At 45.4% G+C, this 20,483-nt stretch overlaps 1 protein-coding gene across 1 annotated transcript in view; it reads left to right on the top strand.

Annotated features, from left to right (window-relative positions):
- DENND1A (DENN domain containing 1A) overlaps window positions 1-20,483 on the top strand; it is a gene marked incomplete at its 5' end in the record, with an annotated part of 212,348 nt that overhangs the window by 163,766 nt on the left and 28,099 nt on the right. The window contains 6 exons of the mRNA XM_081339477.1: window positions 5,639-5,740; window positions 7,348-7,435; window positions 8,168-8,208; window positions 10,558-10,629; window positions 12,551-12,607; window positions 16,907-17,038. Of these exons, the coding sequence (XP_081195603.1) occupies window positions 5,639-5,740; window positions 7,348-7,435; window positions 8,168-8,208; window positions 10,558-10,629; window positions 12,551-12,607; window positions 16,907-17,038 (492 nt within the window). The remainder of the gene's footprint in view (window positions 1-5,638; window positions 5,741-7,347; window positions 7,436-8,167; window positions 8,209-10,557; window positions 10,630-12,550; window positions 12,608-16,906; window positions 17,039-20,483) is intronic.

The raw sequence follows: 20,483 nt of genomic DNA, 5'->3' as shown, positions 1-20,483 counted from the left end.
TGCCGATTCTTCCCAGACTATTTCCCCGATAAGACTTAGCAACCTTTGCACAATCCTGCTTCTGATCATCTTGTGCCCCGAAGCTCTGGGGTTAAGCTTCCCCCAAGGTGCGTGGCCAGGTAGACAGGTGTTAGCTTGCAAAGCTTCTTGGCCACAACCAGCCAGTCAGTCACAGAGGAGTCAGATCCGCGGCTGTTTGGGAGTGGAGATTACAGAGATTAATGATGAGCTGCGATAAGCTGCAGCTGATGCCAAGCCCTCCCCCCCCTTTACACCTAATTAGCCTCATTAATGAGTCTCCTGCTCTCCATTGGAGAGGGGCGCCCTCCCCAGAATAGCAGGCAGAGATGCCTCCCCCAGGTAGACGTAGGTACGCTGAGCCCCCTGAATTGTGGAGCTTAGCTGACTCTTCCGTCGGGTGAAGATAGCAAGAGAGTTTCACCCGAATTGTGGCTGTTAACAGGCCCTGTTAGGAGACCCTTTAACTCTTAAAATTAGAATAGAATAGATTTGGAAGGGACCTTGGAGGTCTTCCAGTCCAGCCCCCTGCTCAATCAGGAGAACCTATTCCATCTCAGACAAGTGGCTGTCCAGTCTCTTCTCGAAAGCCTCCAGTGATGGAGCACCCACAACGTTTGGTGGCAAGCTGTTCCACTGGTTAATTGTCCTCACTGTCAGGAAGTTTTTCCTTAATTCCAGGTTGCTTCTTGAATAGAATAGAATAAAACAGAACAGAACAGAACAGAATAGAATGGAATAAGGAAGAATAGAATAGAATAGAATAGAATAGAATAGAATAGAATAGAATAGAATAGAATAGAATAGAATAGAATAGAATAGAATAGAATAGAATAGAAGCTGGAAGGGACCTTGGAGGTCTTCTAGTCCAGCCCCCTGCTGAAGCAGGAGACCCCTATGCCATTTCAGACAAGGGGCTGTCCAGCCTCTTCTTAAAAGCCTCCAGTGATGAAGCACCCACAACAGCTGGTGGCAAGCTGTTCCACTGGTTAATTGTCCTCACGGTTAGGAGGTTTCTCCTTAATTCCAGGTTGCTTCTCTCCTGCCTTCTGGTGCTTTGGAAAATTGACCCCCGTCTTCTTTGTGGCAGCCCCTCAAATACTGGAACATTCTATCATGTGTCCCCCACCCCCACCCAGTTCCTTCTTTTCTCTAGAACTGGCCAAACCCAAAATCCCGCAGCCGTTTTTCATATGTTTTAGTCTCCAGGCCTTTTAATCATCTTCGTTGCTCCTCTCTGCACTTTCTCCAAAATCTCAACGTATTTTTTTTTTGTAATGTGGTCTAGCCTCTTCTTAAAACTCTCCAGGGATGGAGCACCCACGATTTCTGGTGGCAAGCTGTTCCCCTGATTAACTGTCCTCACTGTTAGGACGCTTCTCCTTAATTCCAAGTTGCTTCTCTCCTTGATGAGTTTCCAACCATTGTTTCTCGTCCTTCCCTCTGGTGCTTTGGTGAATAACGTGGCCCCCTCCTCTTCTTTGTGGCAGCCCCTCAAATACTGGTGCACTGCTATCCTGTCTCCCCTATTTCTTCTTTTCTTTAAACTAGCCATACCCAAGTCCCGCAGCTGTTCTTCGTATGTTTTAGTCTCCGGGCCTTGGATCCTCTTCGTTGCTCTTCTCTGAATCTTTCCCAAAGTCTCAACATCTTTTTTTGTAGTGTGGTGACCCGAATTGGCTGCAGTATTCCAGCCGTGGCCTCAATAAGGCTTTATCAAGCGATACTAATCGTTCCTGGGGATGCTTTTGAAGGCAGCTTGCAAGGTAGAGGGAAGCCTGGATTTCCTTGGAAAAGCATTAAAAAAGGGTCTGAACTGGACCTCGTTGCATCACCAGGTGGTGCCCCTCCTGGGAATTGCTGGGCCAGCGTCTACTCTTCTTTCCTAGCTGTTGCAACTCGGCTGGTTGGTCATGATATGAAAGAGAAGATCTTGACTCCGGGCGAAATGATGCCGCTGGATCCAATTTCTTTTCCGCTCGCGCAAGGCAAAGAGAGCTGAAGAGAAAAGAGAGAAAGCCACACGGGTCCCTCACGAGTCCGCCTGCTTGTGATAAGCTTGCCATCTTTTTAGGGGGCAACAGTTTTAAGGGGTTCTGCCTCTCCATTTTCCGGGTCCCCCCTTTGCAGAGGACAAGGCAGGCGTCAACCTTTGCCTGGAGGGACCGTGAAAATGGAGAGGAAAGCAGGCAAGCCTCTTCCAACTTCACCCAACGATGCCGAGTTCCGGGCACACGTCTGCGAGACCCGGTGCGTGTCTTTTTGCCTGTGTTTGCTCAACAAACTTGGCGCAGCGCAAGTGTGATGAGCAGAGTAGCTCTGCCAAGGCCTACCCAACACAACACACCCAACTCTTGACAAGGGTTGGAGAACCAGACCGGCTCTTGCGGTGCAACGCCAGGTGCTGCTCGGCTGGGAAAGGTGTGCCCTAGGTGGTGTTGGCTGGATAACGTTCGGCGTGCGTGTTTTTGTGTGTTTGTGTGCGTGTCTGTAAATCCAGGATGGAAAGGATGGCGGGTGGGGGGGTGTACCCAGGCAGCTTTGCCAGAGCTGGGAGGCCTCCTCCTCGGTGTCTTCCTGGCCCATCTGCTCTCCGTCAGAACGTGAAGCTTGGACCACTGCCCTGGAGTTGTGGTGCCGTGCTGGTCATGCGCTTGTCTCCACGACAACTCGAGCTGTGTTGACTGCCCTGCTCTGCTGCCAGATGCTTCCCCGGGCCCACATGGTCTAATTAGAGGGTCCCTTCTCCTCTCTTTTCCCCCTCCTGGGGGGATGAAAGGCATCGGGGTGGCTCTTCCCCTGACGGAGGTGTGAAAGGGAAGCCGCAGCGTGGATGGCAGCAGCGGTCACGTGCTTGCACAGAGGATTAGCCCCCTTGCGGGGAAAGCCCCCCCCTTCCTTCCCTCCCTCCCTCCCTCCCTCCCTCTCTCTCTCTCTCTCTCTCTCTCTCACAGGGACGACAGTCTCTGCAGAATTTGCAGGACCTACGCCAGGTGGGGGGGCGGGGGTGGGGGGGGACTGAGATCTTTGAAGACACAGCAGGATTCCTCTGGAGTTTTGGGGGGAAGTTGGGGGGGGGGGTTGGCCCTGCTTTGGAGAGCAGAAGAAAAACAATTAGCAATGGAGAGTCTCTGAATTTGGGGGGAAATAGATAATAATAATAATAATAATAATAATAATAATAATAATAATAATAATAATAATAATAATAATAATAATAATAATAATAATAATAATAATAATATAGTAATAGTAATAGAAGAAGAAGAAATAGAATACAAATAGGAATAGGAATAGGAATAGGAATAGAATAGAATAGAATAGAATAGAATAGAATAGAATAGAATAGAATAGAATAGAATAGAATAGAATAGAATAGAATAGAATAGAATATGGAATGGAACAGCATAGAAATGAATAGAATAGAATAGAATAGAATAGAATAGAATAGAATAGAATAGAATAGAATAGAATAGAATAGAATAGAATAGAATAGAATAGAATAGAATAGAATAGAATAGAATAGAATAGAATATGGAATGGAACAGCATAGAAATGAATAGAATAGAATAGAATAGAATAGAATAGAATAGAATAGAATAGAATAGAATAGAATAGAATAGAATAGAATAGAATAGAAAGACAAGAGTTGGAAGGGACCTTAGAGGTCTTCTAGTCCAACCCACTGCTCAGGAAAGAAACCCTATAACATTTCAGACAAATGGCTGTCCAGTCTCTTAAAAACTTCCAGTGTTGGTGCATTTTTACAGCTTCTGCAGGCAGGTTGTTCCCCTGTTTAATTGTCCTCACTGTCCTCCTTAATTCCAGGTTGCTTCTCTCCTTGATGAGTTTCCATCCATTGCTTCTTGTCCTGCCTTCAGGCGCTTTGGAGAATAGCTTGACTCCCTCTTCTTTGGGGCAGTCCCTGAGAGGTTGGAACCCTGCTATCATGTCACCCCTGGTCCTTCTCTTCATTAAACTAGACGTACCCAATTCCAGCAACCATTCCTTGTATGTTTTAGCCTCCAGTCCCCTTTATCATCTTTGTTTCTCTTCTCTGTACTCTTTCTGGAATCTCAACATCTTTTTCACATCATGGTGACCAAAACTGGATGCCGTATTCCAAGTGTGGCCTTACTAAGGCATTGTAAAGTGGTATTAACACTTCACGTGATCTTGATTCCATCCCTCTGTTAATGCAGCCTAGGACTGTGTTGGCTTTTTTGGCAGCCGCAGCACACGGCTGGCTCCTATTTAAGGGATCGTCCACTAGGACTCCGAGATCCCTCTCACAGTTGCTACTGTTGAGCCAGGTGCCACCCATACTTGCTTTAGAGGGGATTTCACTGTGGGTGAGATCCTCACGCCCAGCAGAGAAAGTGGTGATCACCCAGTTGGGCATTGCAGTTGCTGCAGGCAAAAAAGGGAGAAATCCGCGTTTCAGGAGCGTGGGCTGTTTTGAAGGGTGGGTCGACTTTGATTGAAGGGTGTCAAGGCTTGATTTGGGGAACCCCTGGCTGTCCCCAAGGAGACGGGTCATCCTCAAACTGAGGCTCATTTGCAGAAGAAGAAGAAGAAAAATCCCTCTTTCCAGAGGTCAGGCAAGAACCTCTTCCTTTGGGCCAAGTAAATACAAGCTGGCATGTTCCCCCCGTGGCCTTCCATCCCTTCAAGAAATGCTGAGCTTCTCTCTGTGTAATACAGGTAGTCCTTGACTTACGACCACAATGGAGCCCGAAATTTCTGTCATTAAGTAAGACAGTTTTGCCTCATTTTATGATCTTTCTTGCCGTAGGTGTTAAGTGAATCACTGGGTTTGTTAAGTCAAGACAAACTCTTCCTAAGTGGATGTGGATAGGTAGGTAGGTAGGGAGAGAGAGAGAGAGAGAGAGACAGACAGACAGACAGACAGACAGATATAGATAGATGAGATGGATAGATAGATAGAGAGATAGAGAGACAGACAGACAGACAGATAGATATAGATAGATGAGATGGATGGATAGATAGATAGATAGATAGATAGATAGATAGATAGATAGATAGATAGTTGAGATAGATAGACAGATAGATATAGATAGTTTAGATAGATAGATAGATAGATAGATAGATAGATAGATAGATAGATAGATAGATAGATAGATAGATAGATAGATAGATAGATAGATGATAGATAGAGATAGAGAGAGATGAGATAGATAGAGATAGATAGTTGAGATAGATAGATGAGATAGATAGATAGATAGATAGATAGATAGATAGATAGATAGATAGATAGATAGATATAGATAGATAGATAGATAGATAGATGATAGATAGAGATAGAGAGATGAGATAGATAGAGATAGATAGTTGAGATAGATAGATGAGATAGATAGATAGATAGATAGATAGATAGATAGATAGATAGATAGATAGATAGATAGATAGTCAATCAGTCCAGTGGCCTCTTGAAAAAAGCACCTTTGGGTCAACCACGACCTGGAGGACAGAGAATCTCCAGGGATGCTCATCTGGATGGTGGACCCAGCTTTCCACCATCCTCCCTCCTCCTTCCAGGGCGCTGGGCAAGATGTCCATTCACACACACACCCCTCTCCCCCAATTTTCCTATCTCCAGGCAGAGCCCATCACTTTTTGCGAAGAAATATTCGTTTCCCACCGGTCAGCCACCATGCGGCAATTCCTGCAGAACGCCATCCAGCTGCAGCTTTTCAAGCAGGTACCCTGTGTTCGTCTCTGTCCGTGTGCGTGTGTGTTTGTGTGTCTGTGTGTGTGTGTGTGTGTGTTGTGTGTTAAGAACAATCGCTGTTTCGCAACGTGCTGTGAAATACGGCTGGCCACTTTGTTCCCTAATTAGTGTAATTTATGGGTCAGGATGAGGTGTTTCCTGTGGGTTTTTTTCCCCACTCCCCTCCACCAGGCAAGCTCATAAGCTATTTTTAAGAGCATTGTGTGTTCTTCCTATTCTGTCTTCCATAATAGAGGAGGTTGGTGTATTTTTCCATCTCTCTGTTTTGTCTCTCTCTCTCTCTCTGTCTCTCTCTCTGTCTCTCTGTCTCTGTCTCTGTCTCTCTCTCTCTCTCTCTGTCTCTCCTCTCTCTGTGTCTCTCCTCTCTCTGTGTCTCTCCTCTCTCTCTCTCTCTCTCTCTCTCTCTCTCTCTGTCTCTCTCTCTCTCTCTCTCTCTCTGTGTGTGTGTGTGTGTGTGTGTGTCTCCTCTCTCTGTCTCTCTCTCTCTCTCTCTGTGTCTCTCCTCTCTCTCTCTCTCTCTCTCTCTCTCTCTCTGTCTCTGTCTCTGTCTCTCTCTCTGTCTCTGTCTCTCTCTCTGTGTCTCTGCTCTATCTGTGTCTCTCCTCTCTCTGTGTCTCTCCTCTCTCTCTCTCTCTCTCTCTCTCTCTGTCTCTCTCTCTCTCTCTCTGTGTCTCTCCTCTCTCTCTCTCTCTCTCTCTCTCTCTCTCTCTCTCTGTCTCTGTCTCTGTCTCTCTCTCTGTCTCTGTCTCTCTCTCTGTGTCTCTGCTCTATCTGTGTCTCTCCTCTCTCTGTGTCTCTCCTCTCTCTGTCTCTCTCTCTCTCTCTGTGTCTCTCTCTCTCTCTGTGTCTCTCCTCTCTCTGTGTCTCTCCTCTCTCTGTGTCTCTCCTCTCTCTGTGTCTCTCCTCTCTCTGTGTCTCTCCTCTCTCTGTGTCTCTCTCTCTCTCTCTCTCTCTCTCTCTCTCTCTCTCTCTCTCTCTCTCTCTCTCCTCTCTCTCTCTCTCTCTCTCTCTCTCTCTCTCTCTCTCTCTCTCTCTCTCTCTCTCTCTCTCTCTGTCTTCACAGCAAAGGGCTTAAGATAATGGGGACCCCCATCAAAAGAACCTGCTGAGAAAAAACCCAAAAGTGTTTTTTCTTCAAAAGGCAGCTGGACTTTCACTTCTCATCCAAGAAGCTTCTTCAATTCTCACTAAAGGACTGAAGAAGTCAGAACTGGATGAGGCACGAAATGCCTTCAAGGACAGTCGGAACTGAAGAAGCTTCTTGGATGAGCAGCGAAACACCTTCAAAGACAGTCGGAACGGAAGAAGCTTCTCGGATGAGAAGTGAAACATCTTCAAGGACAGTCAGAACTGAGGAAGCTTCTTGGATGAGAAGCGAAATGTCCTCAAGGGAAAACTAAAGTCCAGTTGCCTTTTGAAAAAGCACCTTTGGGACCACCATGACCGGGATGACTGAGAACCTCCAGAGATATCTGCTGTGGAGAAGATCTTAGATTAGCCTAGAAGACATTCTCCTGGAAAAGGAGGCCAAGCATCAGAAGATAATGCTTTTTTTCCCCCCTTTCTCTCTCCTGAAGTTCATTGATGGTCGTCTTGATCTTCTCAACTCTGGAGAAGGCTTCAGTGACGTCTTTGAGGAAGAGATCAGCCTGGGGGAATATGCCGGTGAGGAGAATTAGAATTAGAACAGCAGAGTTGGAAGGGACCTTGTGGGTCATCTACTCCAACCCCTCCCTGCCCAAGCAGGAGACCGTCCACCATTTCTGACAGATGGCTGTCCTGTCTCTTCTTGAAAGCCTCCAGTGAGGAAGCTCCCACAACTTCTGAAGGCAATCTGTTCCGTTGGTTGATTGTTCTCACTGTCAGAAAATTCCTCCTTATTTCTAGGTTGAATCTCTCCTTGATCAGTTTCCATCCGTTATTCCTTGTCTGGCCTTCGGGTGCTTTGGAAAATAGGTTGTCCCCCTCCTCTCTGTGAGACCCCCTCAAATATTGGAACACGGCTATCATGTCTCACAGAATAGAGTAGAGTAGAGTAGAGCAGAGCAGAGCAGAGCAGAGCAGAATAGAATATGGAATAGAATAGAATGGAATGGAATGGAATGGAATGGAATGGAATATAGAGAATAGAATAGAAAAGAGAATGGAATAGAATATAGAATGGAATAGAGTACAACGGAATAGAAGAGAAGAGAGAGAAGAGAAGAGAAAAGAGAAGAGAATATTTAGAGAAGCAAGTTCAGGAGGCCTTTGTATCTTTCTCCCGAATTGTTTTAAGGTGGTTGTTTTAAGGTGTTAACTGGTGGCAGAACTGGATGTGGTGGGTTGTGTTTGGATAAACGCTGGGAGACAGAAGGACCCAAACCAGATCTCACTGAATTTCTTCTTTTGTGACAGGGAGTGACAACCTTTATCACCAGTGGCTGTCAACTGTCAGGGTGAGTATCCCTTGAAAGCTTCCACCGATGCTTCCTCCATCTCTTTCTTGTCCTTCCTCCTCCATCCTTCACGAGCTGCTACAATCTTTTTGCCAGAGAGAATTCTGGCACAATTCTGCCCCCAAACTGGACATCTCCCCAAGATTCAAGGCAGCGCTTCTGCTTCAGAAGCACTGGATCGGCAGATGTGTTGTGCCCCTTGATAAAGATTTCTGAATATCACACCCATCTTAGAATCCTGGAGGGTTGGCATATCGAATCTTCTCTTTCCATATTCAGGGAAGGTCATAAATGGGCAGAATCCAAATTATTTTCTTCCAGAGCCCCAAACTTTGTTTCAAACCACCATATATATATATATATATTGAACAGTGAAGAATGAGGGCTGAGCATCCTTGATTATTAAGGAGGCGAAAAGCCGTAAAAATCAGCTCTGGAACACACTGCTTGGCTTCTCTGACATTCTTAAAGAGTGACAGAGTTTCAAGGATTGGGCCGAAAGAAAGGAAGGCTTTGATGTGAAAGAGAGGGGGGGAGGGAGAGGGAGGGAAGAAGGAAGGAAGGAGGGAAGGAAGGAAGAAGACGGAGAAAAGGAAGGAAGGAAATAACAGTAACAGTAATCATATAACAAAGTTGGAAGGGACCTTGGAGGTCTTCACATCCAACCTCCTGCTCAAACAGGAGACCCTATACCATTCGGGACCAGAAAGAAAGAAGGAGAGAGAGAGAGAGAGAGAGAAGGAAGGAAGGAAGGAAGGAAGGAAGGAAGGAAGGAAGGAAGGAAAGGAAGGGAGTGAGGGAGAAAGAAAAAAAAGAGAGAAGGGGGGAGAGGAAGTCAGTATCTCAACCATAGAGCCATTTATGTTAAGATGTTTTGCAATTGTATTTGTTAATTTTCAATGACTGGCAAATATATAAGAAAATTAATTGTTGCTTTAAACGAATAGTTCCCCCTGTCCAGCGTACTGTCTGCCTCTGTGTGTGTGTGTGTGTGTGTGTGTGTGTGTGTGTGTGCACATGTGCACACACGCACGCGCACACGCACACATCTGTGCATGCAGGGGAGGGACAGTCCTTTCTTTTATGCATGCTAAATTTTATTTAACAAAATAAGGCATTGCCCAGCTCAAGACAGCTTGCCCTGCCAAATAAATAAAGCAAAACTGGGCTGCTTCAGTATTCCAGCTGAGAGGTCAGAATCTTGCAGATTCTTTTGGAGGTAACATCAGGATGTGAGGTTGCTTTCTCCTCTCATTTACAGACTGGTTTAAGAGAGAGAGAGATAAAGAGAGAGAGAGAGAGAGAGAGAGAAGAAGAAAGAGAGAGAGAGAGAGAGAGAAAGAAAGAAAGAGAAAGAGAGAAAGAGAAAGAAAGAAAGAGAAAAAGAGAGAGAGGAGAGAGAAAAGAGAGCCAGAGAAAGAGTGAGAGAAAGAAAGAGAGAGAAAGAGAAAAAGAAAGAGTGCAAGAGAGAGAGAGAAAGAAAGAGAAAGAAAAAGGAAGAGAGAGAGAAAGAAAGAGAAAGAGAGACAGAGAAAGGAAGAAAGAGAAAAAGAAAAGAGAGAGAAAGTGAGTGAGAGAGAGAGAGAGAGAGATAGAGAGAGAGAGAAACGGATGGGGCTTTGCTTGTTTGTTCGGACTGGTTGGTGGCATGCCATGGCCCGGTACTGGTCCACAGACCAGGGGTTGGGACCCCTGCAATATGGGACTGCCTGCATGGTGAATTCCAGCTATTGAACTGAAAATGAAGGAAAAACTATCCGACTTTCAGCTCAAAAATATTTCCACCCTGTTCCTTCTTAATAATAGGCAACCTCGGCTCTTTTATGACTCATGGACTTCAACTCCCAGAATTCCTGAGCCAGCCACGCTGAGGGAAAAGGGAGAGGTTTCCAAGCTGAGCCGTGCTGGCTCAGGAATTCTGGGAGTTGAAGTCCACGAGTCATAAAAGAGCCAAGGTGGCCTACCCCTGGCCTAGGCCTAGGCCGCTTTATGACTCTTGGACTTCAACTCCCAGAATTCCTGAGCCAGCCACGCTGAGGGAAAAGGGAGAGGTTTCAAAGCTGAGCCGTGCTGGCTCAGGAATTCTGGGAGTTGAAGTCCACGAGTCACGAAGGGGCCATGGTTCCACCATGCTGGCTGAGGAATTCTGGGAGTTGAAGTCCAATAGTCATAATAGAGCCAAGGTTCCCTATGAGACCTTGGTCACTGAAAGAGGTCTGCCGTAGTGAACGAGGATTCATTTGCCCCCACATTTATAGTTTTGCCCTGGATGTATTAAAAAAAATCCCCCCTCCCCCTCAGCTCCATTCCTGTATGATCCTGATGCTTCTTTTTCCTTTGTCCGCTTAGAAGGGAAGCGGCGCCATTTTAAACACGGTGAAGACCAAGGCAAATCCTGCCATGAAGACTGTCTACAAATTTGTAAGTCCCCAGAGCGAAAACAAATCAAGCTTATTGCAGTCCAAGACCAGAGGAAATTTTTAAAAAAAATACTCCGTGCATTTCCAGTTAAAAATTCTAAAATAAAATAATAAATAACAGTTTTTTTTAAAAAAAAATCTATATTAAAATCGCAATTTGGCATCCGGTCTGTCGGTTACACAGGGCCTGACTATACTATAGTCTCGGTCCTTACACTGTGAGGCCCGTAGCCGTTAAATGCTAAAATGCAAAAAAAAAAAAAAGTAATACAAAAGGGTTTGCGGCATTAGTTGTATAAAATAGCTATAAAGAAGAAATAGGGGAGACATAATAGCGGTATTCCAGTATTTGAGGGGCTGCCACAAAGAAGAGGGGGTCAAACTATTCTCCAAAGCCCCAGAGGGCAAGACGAGAAACAACGGTTGGAAACTGATCAAAGAGAGAAGCAACCTGGAATTAAGGAGAAACTTCCTGACAGTGAGGACAATCAACCAGTGGAACAGCTTGCCACCAGAAGTTGTGGCCGCTCCATCACTGGAGGTTTTTAAGAAGAGACTGGACAGTCACTTGTTTGAGATGGTATAGGTTCTCCTGCTTGAGGAAGGGGCTGGACTAGAAGACCTCCAAGGTCCCATCCAGCTCTATTCTATTCTATTCTATTCTATTCTATTCTATTCTATTCTATTCTATTCTATTCTATTCTATTCTATTCTATTCTATTCTATTCCATATTCCATATTCCATATTCTTTATTCCATATTCTATTCTATTCTATTCTATTCTATTCTATTCTATTCTATTCTATTCTATTCTATTCTATTCATTCCATATTCCATATTCCATATTCCATATTCTTTATTCCATATTCTATTCTATTCTATTCTATTCTATTCTATTCTATTCTATTCTATTCTATTCTATTCTATTCTATTCTATTCTATTCTATTCTATTCTATTCTATTCTATTCCATATTCCATATTCTTTATTCCATATTCCATATTCTATTCTATTCTATTCTATTCTATTCTATTCTATTCTATTCTATTCTATTCTATTCTATTCTATTCTATTCTATTCTATTCTATTCCATATTCCATATTCCATATTCCATATTCCATATTCTTTATTCCATATTCTATTCTATTCTATTCTATTCTATTCTATTCTATTCTATTCTATTCTATTCTATTCTATTCTATTCTATTCTATTCTATTCTATTCTATTCTATTCTATTCTATTCTATTCTATTCTATTCTATTCTATTCTTCCATTCCATTATTTATTCCCTATTCTGTTGTGTTCTGTTCTATTCTATTCTAACTCTAATTCTAATTCTAGAGCAGGAATCATGCTTAGTTCCTTGTCTCTCAGCCCTGAGCTTCTTCTGCTCTCCTTCCTCACTTGGTGCAGTCAAAACTTTGATGAAAAAGGCTCCTTGGACACCACCCAATTTCTGCACGGCTGGTTCTCTAGGTGGGACCCAGGGTGAACTGAGAGGTCCCAGAATTGGTATCTCCTGCTTGGACTGAGCTGCAGAGTGTCTGTTTTAACGGCAGGCTAGGCAGACGTAGAAGTTGGAAACTTACTCAAGTCCCTTGCAGAGACCGCGCAGCAGAGATAAAAAATAATTAGGGGATAAAATAAGAATCCTCACTTTAAAACCAGGATATTCTCCACCAACAAAATCTCTCCCTCTCATTAAAGATTGTTTTTTTAACCTCTTGGTCTCCTTATTTGTTTTTATGCCCATTATGTCTTCCCCGTGATGGTCCATTCTCCACCTCCCACTCCTATTCTCGGTAATCAGAGAAGGTGGACCTGGGTGGGCTGCAAAACCCCTTGTCTGGGGGAGCCAAATAGGGATTTCTCTCTTAAACTAACAACCCTCTTTCTCCCCCCCCCTCCTTTTTTTCATGCAGGCAAAAGATCATGCAAAAATGGGAATAAAGGAGGTGAAAAATCGCTTGAAGCAAAAGGTACTTGAAGTATGTATTTAGAAAAAATAAGAAAGAAAGACAGAAGAAATGCTTGGCCCGGGAAATAGAGAGCTGTTTGGTGCTGTGTTGTTAACGCACTTCAAAATACATTACCAGCTGTCCCGGATTTTTCCCACTGTTATAAATATTCACAGACAAAAAGCAAATACATTAAGGTCTGACGTGGAATGGCTGTTCCTTCGCTCCCCCCAAATGGGACACGGCCAAAAGAATGGAGACAGCCCACTTCGGGCCTCTGAGGGTGCCCTCAAAATCCTCTTTCCTCCTTCCTCCCCTGTGAGCAAGTGCAAATTGTGTGGTTGCGGTATGCTGGTGGCCTGGCGCCAAAAGAAGCACGCAGCTCCAGATGAAACGTGTGCCCGTTCTTGGCACTTTCTGGTGCACGCTGATCTGACAGCCCAAGTGGGTTTTTTTGGGGGGTGGGTGGGTGTGCATTTTATAATTCAGAAAGCTTTGTTCTCACCTGAAAGTAGGGGATCAACCCCGAGAAGATAATGTCTTCCATCAGGTTGGTTTCGATAGGGTGAAAAAGGAGAAAAGCAGAAGATGGGGATCAAAGGAAAGCAAGGAAGTGAAGAAGGTTTGCTGAAGTTTCATGTCCAGCAAGGGAACCATTTTGAACACTTGTTAAAGCAGTTACGGAAAACTCTCTTCTAGATTAGACCACGGAAAGGCATTGAGTGGGCCAGAACGTTTGAAGGAAGCTTCCAAGAAAAAGCATCTAAATGGACTTTCAGCTGCTCTTCTTCAACCCTTTGTTTTCCTTCACATTCCTGTTTTCTGCTGTATCTCTGTGGAGATTCTCAGTGATCCACGTCATGGTTGTCCCAAAGGTGCTTTTTCCAAGAGGCAACTGGACTTTCTATTTTTTCTCTGAAGACGTTTCACTTCTCATCCAAGAAGCTTCCTCCTCCTGCTCTTTCATCCTGTCAAAGCCAACTTGATGAAGACATGTTCTTGGACCTTGAGATCTTCCCCAGATCTTCTCCAGGAACAACCTTCTTTTTTTCTAGGACCCCCTTCAAGTTCAAGCTAGTGACATCTCCGTTGTCAACCAGTTCCCGCTTCTCTTCCGCAGATACATCTCCTGATTGTAACCCTTAATCACAGGTTTCCATTTTATAAGTGGAATTCAACCCGCGGGAAAGAGAGGGAGAATAAGCAATGAGCTTCTTCCCCCTCCTCGCTCCGAGACTGGCTGGTGTTCCTCCATCTTCTGGCTGACTAATTTGAGGATCTAACCTCACTGCCACTCTCTATTGCTTAGCATTAACACGAAGGGAAAAAAAACACGTTAGGAGAACAGCTAATCTTATATTTCACCTTTGAGGTTCCAGTTGCCAAATCGGACTGACGGCGGCAGGAGAAATTTTAAAATGCACCAAAGATAGGAAAGGCTGTTTTCTTTAACTGCGCGCAGCAACGATGACCCCTTGGATATAATCAATAGTCTCGCTCTGCCCTCGGTTTGCTCCAACTTTGGCTTTGAATTGCAAATAAGAAATACTGGGTGGAATTCTGCAAAGGTCAGCCTGGGGTCTCGGGAGGTCCTCCTCTAATACGGTCGTGGAAGATTAAATGGCGCTCCCTTCCTATCCTGTCTTCGTTTGTGGGGTGGGATATTAAAATGGATCTGCAGTCATTCCTCTGGCTTTGTTCCAGCTGTCTGCAGTGGACGGCTAACGGAGTGTGGTGCCGCTGCTTGATTGTCCCAAAGGTGCTTTTTTTTTAATGAGGCAACTGGACTTTCTTGTTTTTCCTTTGAAGAGGTTTCGCTTCTCACCCAAGACGCTTCTTCAGCTCTAAGCGGATGGTGGAGGATGGAAGGATTTATCCTGCTTGCAGACCGCTGGTCATTTGCCTTCTTTTAGAGGGTCGTTGAGGCCACCTGGAGGTTTATCTGTGTCCTCGAGGTCGGTCCCCATTTTGGACAGAGAGGACCACTGGTTTGAAAGAGGGCTCAAAGAGGCCATCTAGGTCAAAATTGAACAGCCCTGTCTCAACAGAGGGGGAGGGATACGACATCATCTACCTCCAGTCTACAACGCAGTCCTTTCAGCAGTTCCAAGAAGGCTCCACATCCATTTGCGCCACGCAGGTGATCCTAAGGAGACAGACAAACCTCCAGGTGGCCTCAACGACTATAAAAGAAGGCAAATGTTTGTCCAGCTTTTGGACAAAGGGGTTAAAGAAGCCATATAGATCGAAATTGAACAGCCCTCTCTCAACAGAGGGGGAGGGATACAACTTCATCTACCTCCAGTCTACAACGCGGTCCTTTCAGCAGTTCCAAGAAGGCTCCACATCCATTTGCACCATGCAGGTGATCCTAAGGAGACAGACAAACCTCCAGGTGGCCTCAACGACTATAAAAGAAGGCAAATGTTTGTCCAGCTTTGGGACAAAGGGGTTAAAGAAGCCATATAGATCGAAATTGAACAGCCCTCTCTCAACAGAGGGGGAGGGATACAACATCATCTACCTCCAGTCTACAACGCAGTCCTTTCAGCAGTTCCAAGAAGGCTCCACACCCATTTGCACCACTCAGGTGACCCCGAGGACACAGATAAGCCTCCAGGTGGCCTCAACGACTCTCGAAAAGAAGGCAAATGACCAGCTGTCTGCGAGGAGTATAAATCCTTCTATTCCCCACTATCCAGTCAGAGCTGAAGAAGCTTCTGGGATGAGAAGTGAGACGTCCTCAAAGAAAAACCACGGGTGAAAAAAAGCGCCTTTGGGACGACTGTGACTTGGATGGCTGAGACTCTCCATAAACAGTTGCTTGATTGTGTATGTCAAAGGAAATTGGCCTCGGTGGGGCCATTCCCAGCATTGCCTCCGTCGAATGCTCAGCTCCATAGACTTGGCCAGGTCAAGGGCACAAGCAGAAAGACAGCATGAGCCCCCCTTGCAGATGGTTGCATTGTGCAGCCACCTACAAACGAGCTTTTGACCTACTTGCTGTTCTTCAACAGTGGCCTTGCAGACACCTCCAACGGTGTTCCAGCCCTGCCATTGTCCTTCTTTGTCAACTTATTTTTTTCCTCCTAACCAGATAACGGCTTCCAACTTCAACACAAAGTACTCTCCCTTTTGTCTGGAGCCTTCGCTTAGTGAGCTGTGTTCCACAAGAGACAAAATGGAGGTGTCCCGTTTATATGAAGTCTCTTCCTGGATTGGGGGGGGGCGGTGTCCCTCTTGCTTTTTTAAATTTTAGATAAAGGTAAAGTTTCCCCCGTACATGCGTGCTAGTCGTTTCCGACTCTAGGGGCCGGTGCTCATCTCCGTTTCAAAGCCGAAGAGCCAGCGCTTGTCCGAGGACGTCTCCGTGGTCATGTGGCCGGCATGACTAGACGCCAAAGGCGCACGGAACGCTGTTCCCTTCCCACCGGAGCGGTCCCTATTTTTCTACTTGCATTTTTTTTACGTGCTTTCGAACTGCTAGGTTGGCAGAAGCTGGGACGAGTAACAGGCGCTCACTCTGTTACGCGGCACTTGGGATTCGACCCGCCAAACTGCCGACCTTCTGATCGACAGGCTCAGAGTCCTAACCCACTGAGCCACCGCGTCCCTGTATTTTAAATTTTACGGGTTCTTAATTTTCTGTGACATTTTTTTTTGGGGGTACCTCGGGGAGAACCTTGGCTTGACCGGCTGAAAAGGTCCCTTTGCTTTTCTGTCTGGAACGAGGTCCATCCGAGCTTTGTTGTGTGGGACCAGCGGGTTTAGGTCACCTTGTGTCCCCCCAAAGAATGCTTCCTAATTGGCTATCAGCTTACCGGTCTCATTAGAGTATTTAAGCCCGAGGAGAACTTGAGGGGGCAGGTCACGGGGTCGCCCATCAAAGCAGCCGGCCTTGAGGTCACATGTCTCCGTATTTACCAGGCATTAGTTGCCCGACATTGTCACAAAGAAGTTTAAAGTTGAAGCTTCCAGCACAGCTGGCTTTTTTTGCACGGTGGGTCGCTGAAGCCTTTTCATTATTTCTAATCTTTGAGGACATTGTGTGGCGGCCGTCCCTGTCCTCAGCTTGGCTGAATCTCGTATGTTCATTATACGAATGTCCCACATAATATCCCATCAGCCCTGTGCACAAGCTGCTGGCTCCTGTAGACCTGCCTGGCTTTTAACCCGCTGATGAATTACCTATGAACCTAGGAGTTACCCGTTTCCGAGAAATTGTAGAAGTCACAACGAGCATCCTGAGCTGAGCCCTCCCCTTCAAAATCAAGGGTCTTCCTGGCGACGTAATTCTATTGACAGTATTCTCCCGTGCAGGACATCAGTGAAAATGGCTGTTCCACCATGCCGGAAGATTCCACCTCAAGGACAGCTCCATCTCCCCTGGCTGAAAAAAGGGACCTCAGACTCCAAGATGAGAGGAGACCCATCACCGTTCACTTTGGCCAGGTAAGCTGTGGAGGTGACTTGAATCTTCCTCTAGACTAGCATGTCAGTTGGGATGGTGGGTCCCCATTGGGCCTTCTAGGACCTCATCATCTACCTTCTGGAAGCACTCCCATTTTGTACCGCCGAGTTTGGAAGGCAATAATAATAATAATAATAGCCCAATTTTAGTCGGTTGTTGTTGATACTTTACGTGATCGGGCTAGGGAGGAACGCAGAAGAACAGGGCATTCTCCATCCATCCTTCCCTCCCAAAATTGAGTGAAAAATGATTATTACCACCACCACCACCCAATTTTGGTCCTGCCTCTTTTGGGACTTCATTGGAAGGCCCTTCGCGGCCATCAGATCGATGGGCTATGTTGCCTGTCCTGGTTCCTTATTTCTTTACCAGTCTTGAAAGGAAGTCACCATGGGTCTAGGCCAGGGGTGACAAACTTGCCAGCCCGCGGGCCGGACATGTCACGAGGAAACCACGCCCAGCCCCTTGCCGGCAATGGGGAAAAAAAGTTCCGATACGTTGCGCGACGTCGCGAGTTTGACATGTCTGGTCTTCCTCAACCTTGGTGACGTTCAGACATGTGGACGCCCAGAATTTCCCAGCTAGTGTGAGTTGAGGTCCGCATGTCTTAAAGTCACCAAGGTTGACAGACACTGGTCTAGGGTCCTCTCCCCCCCCCACACCAGTGGTTCTCTGGATGCCAAGGGAAGAATTCATGAAAGATCAAACTCATAACCAGAGCCTTCACAAACTGTAAACCTTCAGCAGTGGACAGAGCCTGCTAATTTCCCTAAGTGGCATGTGGCGTCATCAAGATTTTCAGCAGGTGCCAGTCTGAAGTTTGGGAGTATATCTAGTCCACGACACATTTCCAAGACTCTTATTGCATCTCCGGGTGCCCATCTTCCCCTCCTGCCAAAGAAAACGTCCCCCCCCACCACCACTTTTCATCCTGGGCCCTCTCTTCCTTCTGCCTGGGTTCCAGGTGTCTTTCGTTCAGTCTTGGTGTCAGCCGCCGATCTCTTAGGATAATAAGCACTGCATCACCCTTTGAGCAGAAAAAGCAACGGCCGGGGTTTGGAAAATCAATTAATGGCTCCTTAATAGCACGCTTCATATTTCGATATTGACTCTCCTGTTCTCCAAGCCGGTTGTTTTTGCGATGCTCTCCGCTGTAATTTCTCAAAAGCCAGCCGGGAGGAGGAAGGGACTTATAATTGCAAAAATGAATTTAACTTCTCAAGCTGCTTGGCGGGCCCGGGCAGGGACGAGGGGGAGAGGGATACGCCAACGGGTAACGTCGGTTGTAGTCTTGGTTGGGCGACTCTTGAATCGGTGGAGGGGCTACGTTGAGAGGTTGCAGGTAATTAAAGAATTGCTTTCTTAGAGAGGAAATACAAGGGATGCAAGATCCAGGGTGATATTGGAAGACAGGCGTGGTAATATTTAAAAATATTGCATTTTGAAAGAGCAGTCCTATGTATTAGCCCGTGAAGGAACTGCCTTTGCTCATGTGAATGCACATAGAGGTTATATATACAAAGAACGGTTGCAGGAAATGGGTGTGTCTAGTTTAACGAAGAGAAGGGTGAGGGGTGAGATGATAGCAGTCTTCCAATATCTCAGGGGCTGCCCCAAAGAAGAGGTAGTCAAACAATTCTCCAAAGCGCCCGAAGGCAGGACAAGAAGCAACAGATGGAAACTAATCAAGGAGAGAAGCAACCTAGAACTAAGGAGAAAATTCCTGACAGTGAGAACAATTAGCCAGTGGAACAACTCGCCTCTAGAAGTTGTGGGTGCTCCAACACTGGAGGTTTTGAAGAAGAGACTAGACAGCCATTGGTCTGAAATGGCATAGGGTCTCCTGTTTGAGCAGGGGGCTGGACTAGAAGACCTCCAAGGTCCCTTCCAGATCTATTCTACTCTAAGATGCAATGAGAGCGCAACTTTTGAAAAAGAAGGCTCAGCCCTAACCCTGATGGCAGACTTCCAAAAAGGTGTCTTCTGATGTCCATTGTGGACATAGGATGCTGGTCTATCTGTGATTCAAATGTCTTGAGCAGGAGGTTGGACTAGAAGACCTCCAAGGTCCCTTCCAGCTCTGTTATTCTGTTATTCGGATGATGATTTCATTGAAACCTATCCCAGGCAATCTTTTGCTGAGATACACTCAATCTCTCTCCATCCCATCCTCCCAGCGAGACTGGCAGTTCTTCACCCCACATGGTCTTTGGCCAAGACAGAGGCCTGGCCAGGCTCTTCAAGAAGTGTGAATGTATTTATGCAATTTCTGTAGCCACCCCGCTCAACCAAGTACAATTGCCAACCCGGATTTTAGTCTTTATTGGGCGACGCCGTGTGCGCGCTGAAAACCCGTCCACTCAACTTCATGCTCAAGTGTAGCAGAAGTTCCTTTGGAAGCTTCTGTGGGTGAGCTGGCATCGCAGACTGGCCCAGACCTAGCTTTTTTTCTTTCTTTCTTTCTTTCTTTCTTTCTTTCTTTCTTTCTTTCTTTCTTTCTTTCTTTCTTTCTTTCTTTCTTTCTTTCTTTCTTCCTTCCTTCCTTCCTTCCTTCCTTCCTTCCTTCCTTCCTTCCTTCCTTTCTTTTTTAAAAAAATGACCATCAGAGATCTGGGACTCCTCTTTTCACCCCTTCCTATGGCAAATGAAAAGAACATAAAATTAATCTCCTGGGCACTTCAAGAGTGCCAAGCTTGAGCAGGGGGCTGGACTAGAAGACCTCCAAGGTCCCTTCCAGATCTGCTTCTATTCTGTTCTGTTCTGTTCTGTTCTGCTCTATTCCATATTTTCTATTCTATTCTATTCTATTCTATTCTATTCTATTCTATTCTATTCTATTCTATTCTATTCTATTCTATTCTATTCTATTCTATTCTATTCTATTCTGTTCTATTCCATATTTTCTATTCTATTCTATTCTATTCTATTCTATTCTATTCTATTCTATTCTATTCTATTCTATTCTATTCTATTCTATTCTATTCCATATTTTCTATTCTATTCTATTCTATTCTATTCTATTCTATTCTATTCTATTCTATTCTATTCTATTCTATTCTATTCTATTCCATATTTTCTATTCTACTCTACTCTACTCTACTCTACTCTACTCTACTCTACTCTACTCTACTCTACTCTACTCTACTCTACTCTACTCTATTCCATTTTGTTCCATTCTATTCTATTCTGTTCTGTTCTGTTCTGTTCTAAGATGGCAAGATGCAAAAGGAGTCCTGAGGCATATTCCTCCCTCCCTCCGTCCCAAATAATGGACAAAACCAACGGCTGGTCAATAACCCCAGTTTCAACACTGCAGTGGCGTCTGCAAGCTTGCAGGCCACCAGCCCCAGCAGAGCCGGGCTTAATTGAGTTGTGCTGTCAGAGTGACAAACACATTTGCATACAGTCTATTTATTTTGTTCACCG

Source organism: Vipera berus (genome assembly GCF_964194415.1).
Source record: "Vipera berus genome assembly, chromosome: 15".
NCBI classification, from domain to species: Eukaryota; Metazoa; Chordata; class Lepidosauria; order Squamata; family Viperidae; genus Vipera; species Vipera berus.
This window is presented reverse-complemented; position numbering and strand designations above follow the sequence as displayed.